Source organism: Anabrus simplex, chromosome 1, assembly GCF_040414725.1.
Source record: "Anabrus simplex isolate iqAnaSimp1 chromosome 1, ASM4041472v1, whole genome shotgun sequence".
In the NCBI taxonomy this organism is placed as follows: Eukaryota; Metazoa; Arthropoda; class Insecta; order Orthoptera; family Tettigoniidae; genus Anabrus; species Anabrus simplex.
The window spans coordinates 191,986,172-192,010,185 of record NC_090265.1 but is presented as its reverse complement, the minus strand read 5'-3'; the positions used below and the strand labels follow the sequence as shown (position 1 = coordinate 192,010,185).

Here is a 24,014-nt window from a genome sequence, read left to right as displayed (position 1 = left end):
TTAACAGTATGTACTGGCGATCTGGCACACAGAGTCGAATGGGAGGTAGTCAAGGATACTCATTCGAGTGATCATTTCCCCATCTTTACTGTTTTTGCTGACAGTCAACCTGCGCAATGCCCCCGCTTAAAGTGAGTAGGCGCATGTTACCCTTCTATACAACCCAGTTTCAACATATTTTGGTTAACAAGTTATCTGATTTTGATGGTCAACAGATGCTCTATAATACTTTTACATCAATTCTAACTCAATATTTAGATCCATACCGTCCGAAACGGCCACATTTCCAACCCAAAACTATTCAATATGCACACTGGTGGGATACTGAGTGTGCTGCTTTAATTTTAAAACGGAAGGCAGCACTTCGCTCCTTTCGACGTTTTGGAACATGCCAAGCATACTTACATTATGAAGTACTGGTTGCGCAAAATAAAAAGGTATTTAACGACAAACGCCGCCTGGCTTGGAAAGCCTTCATTTCCTCTCTTAATAGACAGTCATCGTCCAAACATATATGGCGAACGATTGCCAGCCTGTCCAATCGTTTTATTCGTACTCCATCTATTGTACACTTCAATATGGAGGCTCTTTTAGGCTTCTTTCATCAACTAACCCCGGATTTTGTATTCCCACATTGTAATTTCCATATTCCTCCTATCTCCAATAAATTTTCTTCTGAATTAAATCTGGCTATTCAAACATCACATACTTCGCCCCCTGTACGTGATGATATATCGTATTCAGTATTAGAACAACTTCCACCCTTGGCGCGCCAGACCTTATTACAGATATTGAATCGTTACCTCGAGTCTGCTCAGATTCCTTCCACCTGGAACGAATTTTATTTGGTTCCCCTCTTGAAACCAGGGAAAAATCCGTTACTTCTCGACAGTTATAGGGGCATATACCTTGGACAATGCCTTCGGAAAGTTTTCCAAAAAAATTCTTCTTGAACGCCTTAAATGATCTCTAGACTATTACAATTTAATGCCCAAATACCAATTTGCCTTTCACCCGATCGTTCTGCCACTGATGCTATTAACCTTATGGTAACCGATATCACTCTAGCACGCTGTCGGAAAGAACCCTTGATATTTTTGACTTTCGTGGGGCTTATGATCATGTTGACCTCTAAGTGTTACTTCAAAAATTGCTCCTTTATAACTTCCCGCCCCTCTTTTTTAATCTTCTCTTGAACATGCTTTCGTACAGAACGCTTCAATTAAAACATTTTATCTCATATGCAGGCACGCATGACGTCTATGGGGCTTCTTCAAGAGGACATTCTCAGTTCTATTTCATTTACACTATATTCGATGTCCTTAGGTAAAATTATAACACGCAGTGCTATGTTGCAATTTGCCGATGACCTGGTTATATATCTTAGTCTCCCGTCCCTTGAAACTATTTACAATTCCTTACATACGACTCTTCTGGATTTTGCTACTTGGCTTCACGATCATCAATTAGAAGTGGCCTGCCATAAACGTAGAGCGGTAATTTTCTCTTGGTCCCAGCGTACTGATCACCCGCCTGTCCTCTTTCAAGGTTTATCGATCCCGACTGTCCAGTCGACTAAATATTTAGGTATTTACCTCGACAGGTTATTATTATGGCACTCTCACGTTCAATACCTTGTGTGAAAGCCTCTTCCAAAAAACCCTTATTTTTGCCTTACGGCAGAGATCTTGGGGATCGGATCCCAGTACTATGCTACTGTTGGATCGAAACATCATTCGTTCGACCTTTGGTTATGACTCGGGTTTCATAGACACGGCGGCCAATAGAAAGCTTGCTAAATTTGACTCGATTCAGGTACAATTTATTAAACTTTGTATTGGGGCTCTGCAATCTTCCCCCAATAATGCAACCTTAGTCGAGGCTGCGGAATTTCTATTACATTTGAGGAGAAAATTGCTTGCCTCCAAGTTTATTCTCAGGACTTTCTCTCTTGCCTCACACCCACTTCTTCTCAAATTATCATTACTAGTACGCTACTATCAGTAACGAGGTACTCCCCTATGCCGTTACCCAGCCCTTGCCTGGGCATATAATTACGTTAGCTCCCTTCGCACTTCTATAATTCGTATCCCGTCCACATCTAATTATATTCTTCCCTTTCAAGCAAACTATTTTATTTTATTTATTTTATTATCATTCGGTGGTTCTCAACCCTTTGGCCCGTTCGGGACACACATTGCTAGGAAGTACTTACGTCTAGCTTTGTCCCAGGATGTTCATTACCTTTCACCAATATTCTATACTGATGGGTCCAAACTTCACGCCCCTCCAGGCGTAGGGGCTGCTTTTTTCTCACCCGATTTACACATTTCAAAACAATATTCACTCCCGTCGGAGACAGCTGCTTTTACGGCGGAGGCTTTTGCAATCCGTCAAACCTTACTCTGCATCAAGTACTCGCCACTAGACAGTGCCTACATTGCATCAGATTCCCTGAGTGTGCTCCAATCCTTAAATAATCCCAGTTTCCGGACAAATTGATGTATTCACAATCTTCGCAAAATCTGTTTCAATTTACACCAACTAGGTAAAGGGGTTGCCTTAATTTGGATTCCGGGTCATTCAAATTATCAAATGTAATGAACAGGCCCATGCCTTGGCTCAGGCGGCAGGTCAAGTTTACGTACGTACGTACGTACGTTACGTACCATTTGGCGTTATCCTTCACTTATTATTGGAGCGGTTGTCGAGATGAGATCAAACAATTATGGCAGGATGTTTGGAGTCACCCCTCGTGTCGAACAGGCCGTAGTTTGTTTACGCCCCTTCCGAACATTCCGCGCTCTCCGTGGTTTACAAAACAGTATTATAATAGACGTCACATCACTAGTACTATTCAATTTCGGCTAAATCATATGTGCACGCCTGATCAGTTATTTCGAATGAAATTGGTTGAGTCTAACCTCTGTAAATGTCGTACTTCGGTTGGTATAATTAACCATATTTTGTTTCAATGTCTGTTGCTCGTAATAGAATAAAATGTTTACAGCCGTTTTCTTTTAGGCAACAATTCGCGTTACCCACTCAATTGTCTTGTTGAATACTCAATCCCACGCCCACTACGGTGGTAGCTCTATCGAATTTCCTTTCTGACACCAACACTTTTCTTTAATTTCTGTCCCTTTGGCTCCACCTTTCATGTTGATTGTGCCATATTCCGTGTGGTAGCAAGTCGTCGAGATAGAACGTCCTTAGTATTCGGCATAAATAAATTCAATTGATCCAAATATTATCTTACTACTACGTACTACAAGATACTTTAGGAATAGAAACGCAATATTAACACTATATCTATTTTATTAGCATGCTAATATATTATAAAATGGTATATCAATGCATCTATCGGCAATTCATCATCTTCTTCCCTACTTTTCCCCATGAATCAACTTAAATACTGAAAATATGATATATTATTGAAGGTTAACGTAAATGTAAACAAATATAATGGTAATTTAAAGATTTTTCAACTATGTTTATCTCAGAAGTCAAGAATTTAAGAATGATCTTTGTAATTTCGTACGATTTCTTTTCTTTATTGCCGAATACTGAAGCTTTGTACCTTGTGCCCTTGTGCTACTCCTGTGTGATGTAGATTAGTCGTAGAATTCATAACCTCCCTTTTTTCAAATTTATCTCTTGCATTTTCTCCTCTCCATACTTTGATATTCTTTACAGGGTCTGTGACTGGGTACACCCCTATCACGCGAAACCCATTATCAAGTCAAGACAAGACAAGTAAATTTGCTCAGTAAATGTTGGACATTTAGTTACATACAGAGCCCAACCAAATATCAAGAAAGAAAAAAATGTTGGACATGCTGATGAAGTGTGACATAGCGCTTTGATTCCATGCTTTCTCTTTGTCATTCTGTTTGCTCTTTGCATCCTTCAATTGTAACCACTGCCTGCTCGATCTGCATCCTATGGCTGCTTATACTGCCTGCTCATTCCATGTGCAAACGTGTAACACGACTTACAATCGATCTGCCGCTAGATGGTAGCACCAACCGTACCCAATTATCGCGTGAATACGACTAGATAAGCATACAAGCGTACAACAGTAACAGAAAAATTAAAGAATTTTCCGTATAAAGTGCTGCTCTAGAGAGTTATAGCTTTAAGACTTTTCGAGAAAGAGGTTTTGACGAACAAGAAAATCTTGAAACTTTTTCTGTATGGTACTTCCCTACATGACTAAGTAGAGGTTTCACGAATTTGGCCACCACAGTTTCTGATGCTTATTGTTACTAAAACACTTTAAAATGTTACACTGGCACAAAGAAGGTAGAACATAGTTTTTATAGTCTTGAGCAGACTTGCAGATTTCTTGCAGTACGGTAGAGCCGCCTCAACAAATTTCTGTAGCCCTATAATTAGGCCAATAAATCTTTGCTGGGGATAGCGCAGGCCTTCTCTATCCGACTGTCTGATTAAGTGCATCAATGGGGAAGCGTTAACTGAGGTGGAAACGTTATTCAAGCACGTACTGCATTCTGTTTTTTCTTCGATTATCCGCACTAAATAACCACACACCAATGCCTGGGATGCAGTTTCCAAAGTGACACACACTGACTCAGGGGGCTCACGAATATCTTCTAGTAAATCAAGTACATACTCAGGGAGCAACACTGGTTTCTTTTTGCTAGGGGCTTTACGTCGCACCGACACAGATAGGTCTTATGGCGACGATGGGATAGGAAAGGCCTAGGATTTGGAAGGAACCGGCCGTGGCCTTAATTAAGGTACAGCCCCAGCATTTGCCTGGTGTGAAAATGAGAAAACACGGAAAACCATCTTCACGGCTGCCGATAGTGGGATTCGAACCTACTATCTCCCGGATGCAAACTCACAGCCGCGCGCCACTACGCGCACGGCCAACTCGCCCGGTATTTCATACTACTAACAAAGGACTTGTAATGGAATATATGACAGCCTATTATTCTGTTTTGTACCTTCATATTAACAGTGCAATTGTCCCCAGAATTTTTTTTTTTCCTAGTTGCTTTACGTCGCACCGACACAGATAGGTCTTATGACGACGATGGGACAAGAGAGGGCTAGGAGTGGGAAGGAAGCGGCCGTGGCCTTAATTAAGGTACAGCCCCAGCATTTGCCTGGTGTGAAAATGGGAAACCACGGAAAACCATTTTCAGTGTGGTTCGAACCTACTATCTCCCGAATACTGGACATTTACTTCCTTTGCTGTTTCCTTCCCTGGATATAATACTTAACCACTTTCGACGCAGTTCCGTACTTGAAGGTATTTATGAAATACCACGGCATTCTGGTTTCCCTTTCTTTGATTTGCAGAAAGGCACGCAGCAGTACACCATTTTCACTGAAAACAAGTACAGTACTACCCTATTTCCCGCTACTTCATTCCGACAGGTCTGGAGCCGGTTGGTGCTGCCACCTGCTGTGGGTATTTGTAAACGGAGTGTTTCATTTAGTGCCATGTTAAAATGTTGTAATGAGCAGGCAGTATAAGCAGCCATCGGATGCAGATCGAGCGGGCAGTGATTGTAACTAATAATAATATGTGGACGGGATCTTTGAGAGGGATAGTTTTATAAGTGCTTCCAACAAAAGAAAATGACTGACAAGTCCAAGATTGATTTAGGTCTTTTGGAAGAAGATGATGAATTCGAGGAATTTCCTGCTGAGGGTTTGTTTCTCATGTTTGTATAATTTTTACATAAAGAAGTGTAGGTTATATAGATAATGATAGCATGACACTATGGGTTACAATAACCTAAAACGTTTAGCTTAGAAGATATATTTCATTATTTTATATGTTATAATTATCATTCTGTAATAGTTCTTTAATACATCAATCCGCAGCGGATGATACAAGGAAAATTTTGGTGGAAATAGGGCCTATGTGGTCATTTGTAATTAATGAAAACTGAAGCAGAAGTGGAGAAGGAAAGGACTGATTTTCGCTTAAGAAAGATTTCGCCGGGTATTCTAATCTTGTGTTCGTCCTACATTGAGAAGTGAAAGAGTTTGAATTGTATACATCTGGGAAGTGCTATCGGTTTCTGTATGCAGTACCGACGTTAAAATGTTCAGTAACACATCAACAATGTGCTCACAATCAATCAGTTAACCAATGACCTGCATTTAGGGCTGTCGCCCAGGTGGCAGATTTTCTTAAATATTTTCGTAGAACATAGAAATTTATCAAACATTGCCCTTTGTAAATTATTCCAATCCCTTACTCCTCATCATATAAGTGAATAAGAGATATCCTAGAATGTCCCATTTTGTTTTCTAGACTGCAGAAAAGATGAAATATTTAGTTTTACATCATGGAGATCGCACTTGAAAGGCAACCTATATCCCACATTTATGCTTTTTTTTCTTCCTAGATCACAGCAAGTATGAAGTATTAGGTTGCGCATTGAGATTGTGCCTGAAAGGCAACCTTTTCTTCATTATCACTAGTAGGCCTAACTGTTAGGTGAGGGTTGCACTGACCATGGAACTTGAGTATTTATTCACAGTACCGGTATCCCCTGCTTGTCATAAGAGGTAACTGAAAAGGGGTGCCAGGGGCTCTTAACTTGGGAGCATGGGTTGGTGACTACGTTGCCCTTATCTGAGTCCTGGTATTGCTTCCATTTACTTGTGCTGGGCACCTCACTTTCATCCAACCTTCCTTGGTCAACTCTTGTTCTTATCTGGCTCTGACATTATTGGGTATTGAGGCCTTGGGAGTCTTATAATTTTCATGCCCTTAGTGGCCCGTGTCTTTCTTTGGCCGATACCTCCATTTTTTGAAGTGTCGGACTCCTTCCACTTTACCCCTCTGATTTATTGTTAACCCGCGAGTGGTTGCTATATGAGATTTTCTCTCACATTTTTTAAAAATTGTGATATTACTTCACTGTGATGAAAAGGAGGTGTCTGTTCCCTCTTCTAGCTGAGTTTATAACTGTCATGAGTATAGCAGTTCTCATTTGAAGGGTAAGCACCCCCTCCCCTAGTCAGAACAAAGGTTCCTATGTGTCCGTGCATGTTGCATGAGAGTTTCTCTCATCGTGTGACTAATTACGTTGGTGTTATTTTGAAGTGGAGCGGGAAACTTACTTCTAATGTACGCATTTGTATTTGTATTGTGAGCACTTCTTGTTTTTGAAAATGTTATTGTGTTCAGAAACCTTGCTTTGTATGTAAATATTATTAGATATAATGCATGTGTGAGATTTTATTTTTTACAACTTCAGGATGGAAGTTATTTTTATGTTCATTACATATGTTATTTTAAGTAGTAATTTGTGTCTTTAATAAACAGCTAATCATGTCCTGTTCCGTGGCTAAAAGGTTAGCGTGCTGGCCTTTGGTCACAGAAGTCCCAGGTTCGATTCTCGCAGGGGTCGGGAATTTTAACCTTAATTGGTTAATTTCGCTGACACGGGGGCTGGGTGTACGTGTCATCTTCATCATTTCATCCTCATCATGACGCTCAGGTCGCCTATGAGTGTCAAATCAAAAGACCTGCATCTGACGAGCCAAACTTGTCCTCGGACACTGCCGGCGCTAAAAGCCATACACTATCTCTCTCTCTTTCACAACTAATCATTTCATTTTTATCTAAAATATATAAGGTAGAACTTGCGTTTCATTTCAGCCTTGCGCCCCACAATACTGTGAAAAATGTCATATTTATTTTAATGTGAGAGAAAGTCTCACGCGTGACCACTCGTTACATTTCGGCTAGCGTCCACTCTCGGGTTAATAGAGGATGGTTGCCCAGTTGTACTTCCTCTTAAAACAATAATCACCACCACCACCACTTGTCTTTAAATTCAGAAATTTGTGAGGAGGTCCACTATTGGTCATTTGATAGCTCAACAAGAATACCGGTAACACATCAATTGTCAATATGAAGGGGCAATTGTTTTGGACCCAATTATTATTATATCATTACAAGGTATCAATCAGACTAGCGACAGTAAGTGGACAGAGAAAACGTACACGTTTTACAAATCAGCTTCAATTCTAATTGTGAGTAGTAGTTAAGTCCAGATGGAAAGTAAACTAGTGTCCTCGTATTCCTCAAGGTGGTGCATCCCTTAACCAGGCACACCCCTAGTGGAGGTGAGCTGCATGTATAATCCATCCTACCAATCTTAATTTCTGGCAATACTGGGAATCGAACTCCGGCCTTCAAGGACAACGGGTGAATGGACATTGATGGGCTCTCTGTTTTATATCAAAGGAATGATAGCTGTGCGACATCTTTGGTTCCTTCTTACTAAGGTCATATTTCTGATCATAAAATACATGCCTCTGGCATCCCTACCAATGGCTACTAATTTGACCAAGGATGATATTTAAATGCACATGCGAACACACTTTCTCTCTAAGTCTAGTACCTCTTTTGTCCCCCCCAGTGGGTCGTGGCAGAATAAACCCACAGTATCCCCTGCTGGTCGTATGAGGTGACCAAAAGGGGCTGTACTTGGGAGCCTGGTTTGGCAACCACAGGGCCCTTAGCTGAGTCCTGGCATTGCTTCCACTTGCTTGTGCCAGGCTCCTCACTTTAATCTATCCTCTCTGACCTCCCTTGGTCAACTCTTGTTCTTTTCCGATCCCAACTGTATTAGGTTGCGAGGCCTAGGCAGTTTTTCATTTTCACACCCTTTGTGGCCCTTGTCTTACACCTTCATTTTTCGAAGTGTCGGACCCATTCCATTTTCTCCCTCTGATTAAAGTTAACATGTTCCCTGCAGCAGTGAATTTTGATTACTTAATTTTATGCCGTATCAGCCCACTGGTGTCCCGATGCTGCCTTTAGTTGTTACAGATTCGGGTCTGATGAATTTGACTTTAGTTAGTCCCTGCAATGAAATCAAAAACAATGCTGGAGCACTTGTGTGCATTATTGTTGAGGAGACATTCCGATGTATTTACCTCTGTGACAGTATTTTCATATTATGCTTAGTAACAAAGTAGCAAAGATTTCTCAAATTCATTAATTTAATTTGGAATGGCAACAGACCACCAGAGAATTGGCAAAAAGCTATAGTTATTCCTCTTCATAAGAAGGGCAGCACCGAGCTCGATAGCTGCAGTCGTTTAAGTGCAGCCAGTATCCAGTATTCGGGAGATAGTAGGTTCGAACCCCACTATCGGCAGCCCTGAAAATGGTTTTCCGTGGTTTCCCATTTTCACACCAGGCAAATGTTGGGGCTGTACCTTAATTAAGGCCACGGCTGTTTCCTTCCCACTCCTAGGCCTTTCCTGTCCCATCGTCGCCATAAGACCTATCTGTGTCGGTGCGACGTAAAGCAACTAGTGAAAAAAAAAAAAAAAAAAGAAGGGCAGCGTGAAAGATTGTGGAGGCGCGCGGCTGTGAGCTTGCATCCGGGAGATAGTAGGTTCGAATCCCACTATCGGCAGCCCTGAAGATGGTTTTCCATGGTTTCCCATTTTCACACCAGGCAAATGCTGGGGCTGTACCTTAATTAAAGCCACGGCCGCTTCCTTCCAACTCCTTTCCTTTCCTATCCCATCGTCGCCATAAGACCTATCTGTGTCAGAGCGACGTAAAGCCCCTAGCAAAAAAAAAAAAAAAAAAAAAGATTGTGGAAAGTACCGATGGATAAGTATACTCAACTCAGGTTACAAAATTTACTCTAATATTGTCAGAGAAAAATTATTTAGGTATTATGAAAATGTGATTGGAAACGAACAACATGGATTTCGAAAGGGGCGCTCATGTGCTGATGCTTACTTTACCTTGAAAATCTTATTCGAAAAATGCAGGGAATTTAACTTGGAAACTCACATAGCATTTGTTGATTTTAAGAAACCCTTTGACCTAGTTAACAGGAATAGACTTCTTAATATCTTAGCAAAAGATAATGTCCCACAACAGTTAATAGATAACATATACAACATGTACAGTGACAAACATCAGATGATGATATTCAGTGGTCAGTATTTAATCTCCAGAAAGTCTCTTCAAAATTCAACATCATCATTTCACCACAAAAGAGCAAAATAATAGCCTTTAAGGGGAAGGACCCTATCCCGAGTAAAATCTGTTTAGATAATAAAATTTTGGAAAGAGTCAATGAATTCAATTATCTGGGATACAATTTGTCTTCATCATCATCATCATTTCCCTTTATCCAGCTGTAGCCGGGTAGGGGCAAATATGGTTCCTCTCCACTTTCTTCGGTCTTTCCACCACTCCTCCTCCAACACTGTGTCCCAGTCCAGGTTTCTTTCTATAATGCTACGTTGGATGGTATCCTTCCATCTCAATCGAGGTCGTCCACGGCCTCTCCTTCCTTGGATTTGCATTTCCATCACCTTTTTTGGCATTCTTTCATCGCTCATTCGCTTTATGTGCCCAAACCATCTTAGTCGGCTCTTCTCTATTCTATCATTCATTTTTTCCACTCCAATTTCTTCCCGGATTTTCTCATTCCTTATTTTGTCTCGTCTACTCTTCTGTATCATACTCCTCAAGAATTTCATTTCGGCTGCCTGTATTCGACTCTCATCCTTCTTTGTCATTGTCCACGTTTCTGCTCCGTAAGTTGTTATGGGTACGTAATACATCTTGTACATAGTATCCTTTGCTTCCATTGGCACATCTTTGTCCCATAACATATTTCTTACACTATGATAGAAACAACTTCCAGCTTGAATCCTTTTACTAATCTCAGCATCCAGTCGAGCATTCTCCATTAATTCACTCCCCAGGTATTTAAACGTTTCCACTACTTCCAGGGGCTTGTCTGCAAGTCTAATCTGACCTTTCCCTTCTTTCTCCCCTCTCGTCATAACAAGAGTTTTACTCTTTTCTACACTTATTTTCAATCCACATTCTTCAATCTTCCCATTCACCACATTCAACTGTTCTTGAACCTTCCTGTCGTCTTCTCCCCAAATCACAATATCATCTGCAAATAACATCATGTTCATTTCTCTTCCTCCATATGCTGCTTTTGCTGTTCTCATGATGTCATCCATTACTATTGTAAACAGGATTGGTGATAGAACACTTCCCTGTCTCAGCCCACTAGTTATTTTGAACCAACTTGTCCTGCCAACTTGTGTTTGCACGCAACTACAACATTCCTTATACAATGCCATGATCATTTTTATTAATCCCTGTCCAATTCCTTTTTGCACCAGACTGTCCCAAACTTTCGTCCTAGGGACACTGTCATATGCCTTTTCAATATCAATGAATGTCATCACCATATCCTTCCCGTACTCCCAATGCTTTTCCATTAGTTGTCTCATAATGAAAATGGGCTCTATTGTTGATCTTCCACTTCTGAAACCAAACTGATTTTCCTGTATCTGCTTCTCAAGCCTCAACCTTATTCTACTTTCCAGTATTCTTTCCATTATCTTAGCAACATGGGATATTAGAGTAATTCCCCTGTAGTTCTTCAAAACTTTCTTATCACCTTTCTTGAAAATTGAGATGATTATTCCTTTTTGCCAATCCTCAGGGACCTCCTTATTCTCCCAGACATTCCTGAGAACCCGATATGTCCACTGCAGGCCTACAGCTCCAGCTGCCTTTATCATCTCCACTGAAATTTCATCTATTCCAGCAGTTTTTCCATTCTTCATCTTTCTTACTGCCATTTCAATTTCATTCATTGTAATTTCTTTATCCATTTCTTCGTCAACTAATTGTCTTTCCTGGTCGTCCATTGAATGACTGTCATCCGTTCTTATGTTCAGCAGCTTCTGAAAATACTCTCTCCATCTATTTCTTATTTCTTCTGGCTTTGTTAAAATTATGCCACCTTCATCCTTCACAAATCTGGTGTTTACTTGATCTCTCTTTTTGTTTCTTAAGATACCATACAGTAATTTCTTGCTGCCCTGCATATCATCTCTCAATTTCTGTGTGAATAAGGCCCAGCTTTTCCTCTTTTCTTCCTCCACTACTTTCTTGGCCAAATTTTGCCTCCACATATTTTCTTCTACTTTCTTCAGTCTTAGATGTTTTCCATGCCTTCCATGCCATTTTCTTTTCCTTCACTTTAATCTTTACCCTATCATTCCACCAGTGTGTTTCTTTGTCTTTCACATTTCCTGATGTTCTACCACACACCTTTTCTGCACATCCAACTAGTGCTTCCTTAAATCTTTTCCATTCCTCTTCAACATTCCCCACCTCTGTCCTGGGTACCAAGGGTATTATTTCCCTTTGAAATTCTTCTTGTACGCTTTTCTCCTTCAACTTCCATACTTTAATTCTTTTCTCTCTTCTTAATTGGGGTTTTTCAATCTTTCCAACTTTCAATTTTCCTATCACAACTCTATGATCTCCACCAAAGGCTTCTTCAGGCATGGCTGTTACATCTACAAGGTTCTTCCGGTGTTCTTTCTCTACGATTATATAATCAATCATGGTCTTTGTTCGTCTGTCTCCCCAGCCATACCTTGTAATCTTCTGACTGTTCTTCTTCCTAAACCAGGTGTTTCCAACAATCATTTGATTCCTCATGCAAAAATCCACCAACAACTCGCCTTCTGGATTACAATTTGTCTTACCAAGGGGAAATTGATATCTCTGCAAAAATAACCAAATTTACCAGAACAACAGGAATCATATCATGAAGCCATCTCTTGTCCAAAAACACACTCGCTTACGTCTTTATAACACTTTAGCCAGACCAACCCTTTGCTACGGCAGTGAGGCATGGACAATAAGAACTCAAGACATTTCCAGAATTACAGCACATGAAATAACGTTCATGCGCAGAACAGCAGGCTATACGAAATGGGATCGTATAAGAAATGAAGATGTGCTTAAGGGACTGAATGTGAAATCAGTAATCAATTAAATCTATGATTACCAAGAAAACTGGAAACGTCATGTTCAAAGGATGGAATCTGGAAGACTACCAAAGGAGATCCTACGCTATCAACCAAGTGGACAGAAAATGCAAGACCGTAACGGGCCACATGGCCCAGTACTTGGAAGGATGATGATGATGATTATGACATAACCTCTCCTGCCCAAATGCCAACCTCATCTTCCCGAGATGAAAAAACCTGTTTCCACAGATGAGGCCCTGTCGACCAAGTCACGGCGGTATAACCGGTACATCCATTACGGAGGAAATGCTGTAATTTCAGCTAGTCCATTAGCTGAGAGGTAGCAGCCCCACCAATGGTCTTACTTCCTTCAGGCTAGCAACCCGTCGGAAGGACATTTGATTGCTTTCAAGTCTTGCGAAAAGAAAAATGCAAGACCGTAACGGGACACATGGCCCAATACTTGGAAGGAAGATGATGATGACAAAATATCACAAAAGACGAGGCTGTACGTAGGGTCATCATCAGATACTGGAGAGAAGTCACTGGCATAACTTGTTTCAAATCATCAGCAATTTGTCTGGGATCCAGTGATATGCTAGACCTCTTTCTTTTCCGTGCCACCGGTGCGTCAGAATGTGAAGGCTCTATGCCTAAAAGAAAAAGGACATGAACTTGCTTGTAAATATTATCTATGGAAGATAATAAACATATCAGTAACTACCCCAATAAATAAAAATCAGAAAATGTATATCCGCTTACCTGAGAGCAATGTAGAAAGGAATAGGTTACACTAGATGTCAGAAGGGTGGTACTCCTCATATTAAACAAGTCTACCATCTGAAGGCAGCAATGTTGTAGGCTTCATTCACCCACTATCTCCCGGATGGAAGCTCACAGCTGTGCGCCCCTAACCGCACGGCCAACTCGCCTGGTCTATGACACAACTGATAGCGTACACAAAATGTGGGGGTGAGGGACATAAAATGAAGGTCTGGACCTGTAACCAGGTTTTGATATCTCAAGGTACCGAATTACATTAATTGAGATCCTCTACCCGGCACGTAATTTCTTTAAAAATGTTGTCTAAAAGTGGGTGATTTAATTCATTTCATATGTATGGCCATTCTAAAGGACACTACCGACAGCTTTAAGGCTTTTAGAAGTAAATAATAATTGAAGCATTGGTCAGACGCGGTACCCCATCCCACGTTTGACCACGCCCGATGGTGCTTAAATCGGGGTTGTACTCATGAATGTGACAACTCACAGGAATTAGCAGGAATGAAAACATAACATTTAAATAAAATATGGATATTGTTTAGGTTATTTATTATCATTGTGTGAAATGGAACGTTATTTAAAGGATTTCAATAATTATAGTATGAAAAGAAGCAAAGTATAGCGCCTGTCCCATTGAACAGATAAGCAGACAGCACGCGCGGGGAGAAGGGGAATGAGCGAAGGCGAACCAGTTAGAGGGGGGAGGGGAAGAAGTGCAGAGGTACGTCTCCAGGCACGCAGTGTGCCGGCTTAGCATTGGCCAGCAGGTATTCATCGCTGATCGTGCGGAACTTGAAATGTCGCAACTTTTAGGCCCCTTAGTTAATGCCCTAATTAATGTCGGCACCCAAAATTGATGCTGACATCTTTTTTACGTGTACCTCAATGTGTTTAGCAAGTTTCATCGCGATCGTCAACTTAACCATTGCCGATGTTCCCTTGTGAGTGGAGTAACCATGCATGTTAACTCGCTAAGGTATGGAGCCAGGCTCTGCATTCGGAAGACAAGTGGGTTCAAACCTCACCATCGGCTGACAAAGAATGGTTTTCTTGTTGCTTCCCATTTTCACTTCAGGCAAATGACAAGACAGTTCCTATTCACCACAGCCAATTCCTTCCACTTCCTTCCCTAATTTCATTCACCATCTTCATTAGGTCCTTAACTGAAGTTGGCATCAGGGAGGGCATCCGGCCATAAAGGCTTGCAATAAAATTTCATCTCACCTCATCCTTGACTCTGTATCAGGAAACACAACTAAGGGGTAGACACACAGGTATATGGAGAGGTCATTTTTTTGCTAGATGACATACTGTCTTGCCGGTTACCCCACTACAGTATTGAGTAGACCGTACAGCCAGCATCTAAATGCAGAGCGTCGGACAGCAGTAAATAAGCCAATCCCCTAAGGTGACCAATGGCTTCAAGCGGATGAGTTCCCATAGGTGGGGTGATGGTCCCCTCTGTGTAGGAAATGACATTGGAACCCCAGGTTAGGGGCAGCTGCAAAAGGTGTCAGTACCCCATGTTAGGAGCAGTCTGATTACTTGTTGGCAATAGCTCTAAATTGCTTTTGGGAAGGGCAATCCCATCATAATAACAGCCTAAAATGGAAAATGGCACTTTTAAATCAACCTCGGAAAAGGCAAAGCGTTTCTGGGAACCAATGTGCTGTTCTTTTGCTAGGGGAGCTGTGAGAAGTTGGTGACCAGTAGAGAATGTTATGAAGGTGGTAGTAATCAACATGTTACTGACTGGAAAAAGTCGGAAGAGGTGATTAATGTTATGGAGAAGGAGAATAAAGCTACTGTATGATGGGATTGAGTGAGGTTAAGTGGAGAGGGGAAGAAAAAAAAAAAAAAAAGTTGGGGAAGAGATACACTGGAGTGGAGGACATAAGGCAAAGAATGCAATGGGGATAATAGCCAGAATGATCTTAGATGAGTATGTAGAAAAAGTAGATTACATGTCATAGAATAATCAAGATACAGTTAAGGACAGAAAATAAAGTAAAGGATTTCATCCAAGTGTATGCACCCCAGAGTGGATGCAAAGAAGATATGGACAGATTCCTGGACACAGTGGAGAAAGAAATAAAGGATGTAGAAGTGACTGTCATGGGAGACTTGAATGCATTGGTAGGATGTAACAGAAAAAGGAATGGAAGAAATAATTGGACCTTTTGGATGTGGAAAGAGGAATGAGAGGGAGAGAAGTTGGTGGATTCGTGTGAGAAATGGATTAAGTGTGGACAGTATGTGGTTCAGGAAGAATAGTAGGAAAATTACAAGATATGGATGGTGAAACAGAGGGACAGTTGTTAGATGTAACATCCTTTGATGGAGACCGTAGAATAGTCTTAGCAAAAGTGAAGGTAGGAAATTTTAAAGAAATAAGAAAAAGTAAAATAGAAGTATGGAAATTAAAAGATATTGAGGTAAAAAAATCCAAATTGAATTCAAACAACACATACACGAAACTGAGGTGGAGGGTGTGGAAGTGGAATGGGACATTTGTTAGCTGTGCAGAGAGACCTTGCAGTAGAATACCTGAGAGAAAGATAAAGAATGGTGAATGAGAGGGTAAAGGAAGCTGTGTAAAATAAATGGCAATTATGGAGTAGGGATAGAACAGAAGAAAGTATCAGGAAATGAAAAGAAGATGCAAGAAAGTAGTAAATGAAGGAAAGCTGGAAAGGATTTACACGAGAGTTGGAAGGGGATGTGTATTGCAGTAAAAGAACGCTATATGGACTTGTAAGGAAGAGTCCCCGCAAAGCAGGTGAAAGGGAAAGGAAAGATAACACACCCAGAGGAGAGAAGGAAAAGATAGAAGAATTGATATGCCAGGCTGAATGGCTCAGATGGTTAAAGCACTATCTTTCTGAGCCCAGTTTGGCAGGTTAAATCCTGGCTCAGTCTGGTGATATTTGAAGGTACTCAAATGTGTCAACCCCCTGAGCACGTCAGCCTCTCCGAAAACCATATAAGTAGTTAGTGGGACATAAAACCAATAACATTAATTATTACTTTGGATGAACTCCTAAATGTGAAGGGGTCTAGATGAGATGATAGAGGCAGAGTGTGAGGAGACAGAATCTGAGAGTGAAATCACAATGAAAGAAGTGAAAACTGCTGTCAAACAAATGAAAGTGGGAAAAATAGCAGAATTAGATGAATTGTGTGTAGAAATGATGAAAGTAGTAGGACTTGTTGGTCTACATTGGCTTTATCAGGTATATGTATAAGTCTTTTCCGGTTTCACTAAGAGATGACGCCAGTGAACAGTACTCATTATATGAATGTGACACATACATCAGTTTGTTCGTCTGACATTAACCTACCAACACCCACAAGTTGAGTTCGCCAAACACTAGCGTCTGTGTGTTGTATTGTTCAGTGATCATGTTGACGTTTGTGCCTGAAAAAGAACATTTGCATTGTTTTCTTATTTAACCAAAAGAAAAAGGCTGTGGAAGCTGGTAGAAACATATGGTGAACATGCTCCATTGATTAGAACATGTGAGACATGGTTTCGACAATTTAAACGAGGTGATTTCAGTGTGAAAGACAGTGCACACACTGGTAGACCACAAAAGTGCAAAGATGAGCAATTGCAGGCATTACTGGATGACGACCCAACTCAAACTTAACAGCAATTGGGACAAGCATTAAATGTGTCACAAGAAACAATCAGCAGACGTTTACGAGCATTGGGGAAGATCAGTAAACTTGGTAAATGGGTCGCACATGATTTGAATGAACGGAAAATGGAAAATCGCAATGTCACTTGTGAAATGCTGCTTCAATCCACGAAAGAAAATCATGTCTGTACCGAATGTTGATGGGTGATGAAAAATAGATTTATTTTGAAAACCTGAACCGGAGAAAATCGTTGATGTCACCTGGCGAAGCTGATCCTTCAACACCAATGCCAGACCGCTTTGTCAAGAAGACCATGCTTTAACCTTTTGACGCTGGGCTGAGTAGCTCAGACGGTTGAGGCGCTGGCCTTCTGACCCCAACTTGGCTCAGTCCGGTGGTATTTGAAGGTGCTCAAATACGTCAGCCTCGTGTCTGTAGATTTAGTGGTACATAAAAGAACTCCTGTTGGACTAAATTCCGGCACCTCTGCGTCTACGAAGACTGAAAAAGTAGTTAGTGGGACGTAAAGCAAATAGCATTATTATTACATTAACCTTTTGACGAGTGCGCACAGCATATGCCGTGCAATAATGATGGCCGCATCCGAGTACGTATTTGACGGTTAAACAACCTCTGGGAAGTAAGAATTTTTTTAAAAATTACAATACTATTATTTATTACAACTTACGCATACACCTGGTATAGACTATTTAGACACATGAAAGACATTTTGGATCGAGAAAACTTTGTCATTTCAAAACTTTTTTAATATATCACCTTCACTAATATCTCTATTTAGTTTATATCATCACTTGTGTCCAGAAACTTCATAGCATCTCTTGTAATTTACAAAAGAAGAAACATTCACTGTTATATTTACGAAAACCAAAAATATTTACAGCTGCGAAGAGTACAAACATCTGTCCACATCGGCGGCAATCGTAACACTGCTGTAACCTGTAGGCTAACAGCGCGCCAAACTCGTACAGTGTAGGAAGTATATGCATTTCCGTCAGAGACCACCACCATCCAGAACTAGGATTTGTACAGCAACATTGTTTGAATAACTGAAAAGGTTCTAAAAAACTCTGCCAGATGTCATATTATGTCAGTAAGCAATTAAGTTTTGAGTACTAGTCTAAAACAACAAATGCCATGCACACTCTATTGACTTATCCTTAAGTGCACTAGTCAACAGGTTATCTCTGGTGGGACCAGAGCAGTATTGTGTGTTATGAACTCTTGAAGCCTGGCAAAACTGTTAATGCACAATGCTATGCCAACAAATGAGTACAGGTAATTTAAATCACTCATTGATCGAAAGACTACTGGAATGGGCCAGAGGACATGGCAAAGTGATTTTGTTGCATGACAATGCGCAGTTTCACACAGCAAAACCAGTGAAACACACCTTGAAATCACTTGGATGGGACATCCTTCTGCACCCACTCTACTGCCCCAACCTGGCGCCATCTATCACCTCGTTGCATCAATGGGGCACTCACTCTCAGAGCAGCACTTCAGCAATTTTGAGGAAGTTGGAAAACAGCTTGACAAAGACAAGGAATTTTTTTTTTTGGCATGGTATTCATAACTTACCTGAAAGGTGTGCGAAGTGTTTAGAAGCCGATGGCCAATATTTTGAATGAACAAAAAATTAATTTTCCCTGAAAATTACGTGTTTTCTTTACCACAAAAACCAGCAAAAGCTTACGCATACACCTGGTATAGACTATTTAGGATCCACACTGGGCTTTATTTCTAAACTGACAGTTCACAAAACACACGAGCATCACTGTACCTATGTTGCCAGCGCTCTACTGCTGTCAGAACAGCTGATGCAGTACAACTGTGGCATGCAACCCTCGTAAATCGTAATACTGTACTGTGAAAAGCTGTGGATCACGAGTGAATAGAAATCATAAAAACTTCAGGGGTGCCGTATGCACTAACAACATCCAACACTAAAACGAGAATATATTATTAAGAATAAAATAAATAAATTACTTTTGGTTAATGGCTGATACAGCGAGGAGGTTATGGTCGACAAAGGGAACACTTTGCTGATCTCAGGGTCACACGGTGTACACAGATCACCAACACACACATAAATAAAACCACAACTACACTGAACGATTAAACCTAAAAAAAACTATAGGCTTTTACTAATTTATGCTTGCTAAACTGTAAACTACACTATACTGTACTATACGAGAGAGAAAAATACTAGATATAATATGAAGTTTTGCAAATATTGTAAATAGGACTGATATTGAAGAAAGTGTGTGGCTGTGTCCCGAGTGTAAACAAACTGATAGTGAGGCAGAACAACAAGAAAGAGACTTACGAAACTATACTTAAGATTTTAGGAGTGCTACAAGAAGACTTATGTGCTCTAAAACTTGAAAATGAAAGCTTAAAGGACAGAATAAAAAAGCTGGAAGATAAAGACATTGGAGAAGAAAGATCGCCGTGGACAGAAGTGACTTGTAGCCATTTTAGGCCTAATGTTAAACATATGGGAGAAACTATGTGCAACTTAAAAATCGGGAAAAAACTCTTTGCAGTGCCAAAATAGATTTCAGTCATTGCAACAAGTTCCAGAAGAAGACACATCAAGTTTTCCGAATAATTTTAAATCCAGTTGAGGTAACCTACAGAAGAAGAAAACCAACCGAAAGTCAAGATCGCCAAAAATTCATCTCTACGCAGACAGTCAAGGGCGGGGTATGGCAGAAGGCATCAAGGATGAGCTGCAGAATCCAGAAACTGAGGTTTTAGGACTAATAAAACCAAGTGCCAAAACTGAAGACGTCCTTTCAAGTTGTGATCCTGTGTTAGAGAAGGACAATTATGTGGTGATTGTAAGTGGTACAAATTACATTGCTGCAAATGAAGGTGAGGAACTAATTACGAACCTCAGAGGTAAGATTTCCAAACTATCTGACTCAAAAGTAATTGTAGTTAATGTGCCACCCAGGTATGACCTTTTAGAGGACTCGTGTGTAAACAAAGCTGTACATGATGTAAATATAAAAATCAAGAGATTATGTAAGAGTTTTAGAAATGTCTATGTAGTAGATACTTTAGGTCTTGGCAGGCAAATGTTCACTAGGCATGGGTTACATCTGAATGGTAATGGAAAAGCAACTCTCTGTAGACAAATTGTTACAATTATCAATAGAGATCTGCAAACTAATCTGCACTTAAGGAAACCCATACCACTAAACTGGCACATACAGGAAAACTTGCCAGAAAACCCAGTTCCTTAAATCAAGATTATGTACAAGGATCTGGGTTCTAAGGAAGTTCTCAACTCATGAGTCAAATGTTACCAAATTGCAACAGACAAGTTTTAGGGAGGAAGGAGGTCTGAGATTGCTCTTAGTAAACTGTCAGTGTAGTAAATAAACAATTAAAATTCGGTACATTGATGGAATCTTATGAGACTGATGTGGTGATAGGAGTGGAATCGTGGTTGAGAGAAGGGGTGGGTAATAGAGAAGTATTTCTAGAAGGGTATACAGTCTATCGTAGAGATCGAAAAGATAAAATGGGAGGAGGGGTGTTTATTCTGGTGAAGGAAACTTATTGTTCACATGAATGGTTTACCGAAGAAAGGGATGAAATATTAGGGATAAAATTAGTTTGTGATAATATGAAGGAGGTGGGAATTATAGGAACAATATAGGCCTGGAAGAGAGGAAAGACACATGGAAATATTTGAGTAAATAATAATTATACTTATAAAAACAATAATAATGATATGGTAATAATTGGGGGAGATTTCAACTTGCCTGAAGTTGAATGGAATGGAGCAGCAAGTGAAGCCCATGAACAGAAACTGGTAAGTAAGTTAATTTGGGAAGGAGCGTTTACACAAGTAGTACAAGAACCGACTCGTCTCAGTAACTTGCTAGATGTATTCTTGGTTAAACCATGGGAAATTGTTTGTAAAACTGAGGTAATTGAAGGAATATGTGAGCTGTAATAATGGATGTAAGACTCGTACCAAAATGCCTAATAAGAGGGTCACACAAGACAAGAAATTATACAGAAAAACTAAAGTTGATGAATTTGGGACTTACCTTAAATCACAATTCAGTTGTTGGATAAGTGAAGGGAGTAATGTGGATACACTTTGGGCTAAATTTAAAGGAATCATTTGAGAAGGAGAGAAGAGATTTGTACCTGTTAAGAAGGGTAAAATGACTTCAGACCCTGTTTATTATACAACGGAAATAAGAAAATTCAAAAGAAAATGTAGAATAGTAAACAGGAAATTCAAAGAGTAGAGGGAGAATAGAGAAGCTAGAAAACACCTAATGAGGGAACTGAATAGAGTGAAAAAGGAAGCAAAAGAGAATTATATGAATGGCACACTTCAAGAGGGTAATGACCACAAAGGGAAATGGAAAAAAGCTGTATTCATATATTAGGAATCAAAAAGGAATCCAAATTCCTACAATGGTGGGAGAAGGGGGTGAACACTATTCAACAGATAATGAGAAAGCAAACCTATTTAGTAGGGAATTCAGAGATTCAGTAGAAGATTTTCAGGGGAAATCGAAACAGAAGAGAGAGAGGGAGAGACACATAGGGGAACAAGAAGCTTCTCATTCACAAATGAAGATATTTTCAGAGAAATCCAATTGCTTCAGCAAGGAAAAGTAGCAGGAAGTGATCAAATTACTGGGGAAGTATTAAAGACAATGGGGTGGTACATAGTGCCTTATTTAAAATTTCTCTTTGACTTTGTCATAAATAATAGTGTAATACCAAAGGAATGGAAGGAATCTATAATAATACCAATTTATAAAGGAAAGGGTGATGAAAAGAAACCAGAGAACTACAGACCAATCAGCCTGACCAGTATAGTTTGTAAAATACTGGAGAGTTTAATGGCAAAGTACATCAGAGGGATACGTGATGATAAAAATTGGTTCATGAGGAGCCAGTATGGATTTAGAAAGACATTTTCTTGTGAGGCACAACTGGTGGGATTTCAGCAGGACATATCAGATCAGTTGGATTTAGGAGGCCAGTTAGATTGCATAGACATAGGTCTTTCCAAAGCCTTTGATAGAGTGGAACATGGAATATTAGTAAAGAAATTGGAGGAAATAGGATTGGACGTAAGGGTTACACGTTGGATAAGAACATTTTTAAATTCAAGGGTTCAGAAAGTCAAAGTAGGAAATAATATATCACAGTTAAAGAAAGTTTGGAAGGGAATTGCACAGGGTAGTATAATCGTTCCGTTACTTTTCTTAATATACGCAAATAATTTAGGGAACAATATAACATCAAAAATAAGATTGTATGCAGATGACATAATTGTTTATAGGGAAATAAATAACATTGAGGATTGTTCAGCTTTACAAAGGGACCTTGAGAGTATCCAACAATGGGTTGAAGAAAATAATATGAAGGTTAATGGAGGCAAATCAACTGTTACAACATTTACAAACAGGAGCTTTAAAACTGAATTTGAATATACTTTGGATGAGGTAGTTATCCCAAAAGATGGCAAGTGCAAATACTTAGGTGTGAGATTTGAAAGTAATTTGTACTGGAAGGGTCATGTTGATGACATTGTTGGGAAAGCATACATGTCATGTCATAATGAGGCTACTTAAAGGATGCAACAAAGAATTAAAAGAAAAAAAGTTACCTAAGTATGGTTCGTCCATTATTGGAATTTTGCGATCCTCACCAAGAATACCTAATAAAAGAACTAGATGGTGTGCAGAGGAAAACAAGAAGATTTGTAACAGGGGATTTCAGGAGAAAGAGTAGTGTATCAGAAATGTTAAAGGAACTTGGGTGGGAAACTTTAAGTAAGAGAAGGGAGAAAACTAGACTTATAGGATTATATAGAGCCTATACAGGAGAAGAAGCATGGAGAGAAATCCGTGAGAGGCTTCGGTTGGAAAATAATTATATTGGCAGAACTGACCCCGAGTACAAAATTAGAATGAATTTTAGTCGAAGCGATTGGGGTAAATTTTCATTCATTGGGAAGGGCGTGAAGGAGTGGAACAGTTTACCAGAGGTAGTGTTTGATCCTTTTCCAAAATCTGTACAGATATTCAAGAAGAGAATAAACAGCAACAGAGAAAATAAGTGAAATGTTAGAGGGCATTCGACCAGTGCAGGATATTGTAAATAAAAAATGTGTGTGATCAAATTATTTCCATCCCCTGGTCTATGGAGTTTGGACAGCCCAAGTGGGGGACTGCCTGTAGGGGTGAAGTACAGTGGGGACTTCGAGGGCCCTGCGACCGCTGCAGTAGCTGTGAAGGCCCTTCAGGAACTCTGAAAAGTGGTGGCAAAAGGGGCTCTGGTTAAGACGCAGCGGGTCGTTATGCTACTTAGGTTCCAAAATGGGTAAAATATAAATATGTAAATAAATACAATGTTAATTTTAATCTTATACCAGTTGTATAGTATTATTAGAAGTAATTTCACATACTGTATATGAGTTGACTGTGTTTGTAAGTACAGGAGATATTATAAGTAGAATTTTGTAAACAATATAAATTTATTAAGGATGAGCTGTGTGTTAAATAGAAAAAAATTGTTAGCGTAAATTGTATAATATTGTATTCTAGGAAAATTTTCTTCTTTTGTTAATTTAAAATTTAGTGCTTGACAATAATGTATTTTAGTGTACCATTTGCCACCGAGGTAGACACCTCATTTGCAAATAAAGAGATTTTGATTTGATTTGAATTACTGAAGAAAATGTAAAAGATCAT

General features: G+C 39.8%; 1 protein-coding gene across 1 annotated transcript in view; it reads left to right on the top strand.

Annotated features, from left to right (window-relative positions):
- The first annotated feature begins 5,548 nt into the window (after positions 1–5,548).
- Sem1 (Suppressor of exocyst mutations 1) overlaps positions 5,549–24,014 on the top strand; it is a 52,822-nt gene continuing 34,356 nt past the window's right edge. The window contains exon 1 of the mRNA XM_067140314.2: positions 5,549–5,686. Coding sequence (XP_066996415.1) covers positions 5,614–5,686 — 73 coding nt within the window. The 5' untranslated portion in view covers positions 5,549–5,613. The remainder of the gene's footprint in view (positions 5,687–24,014) is intronic.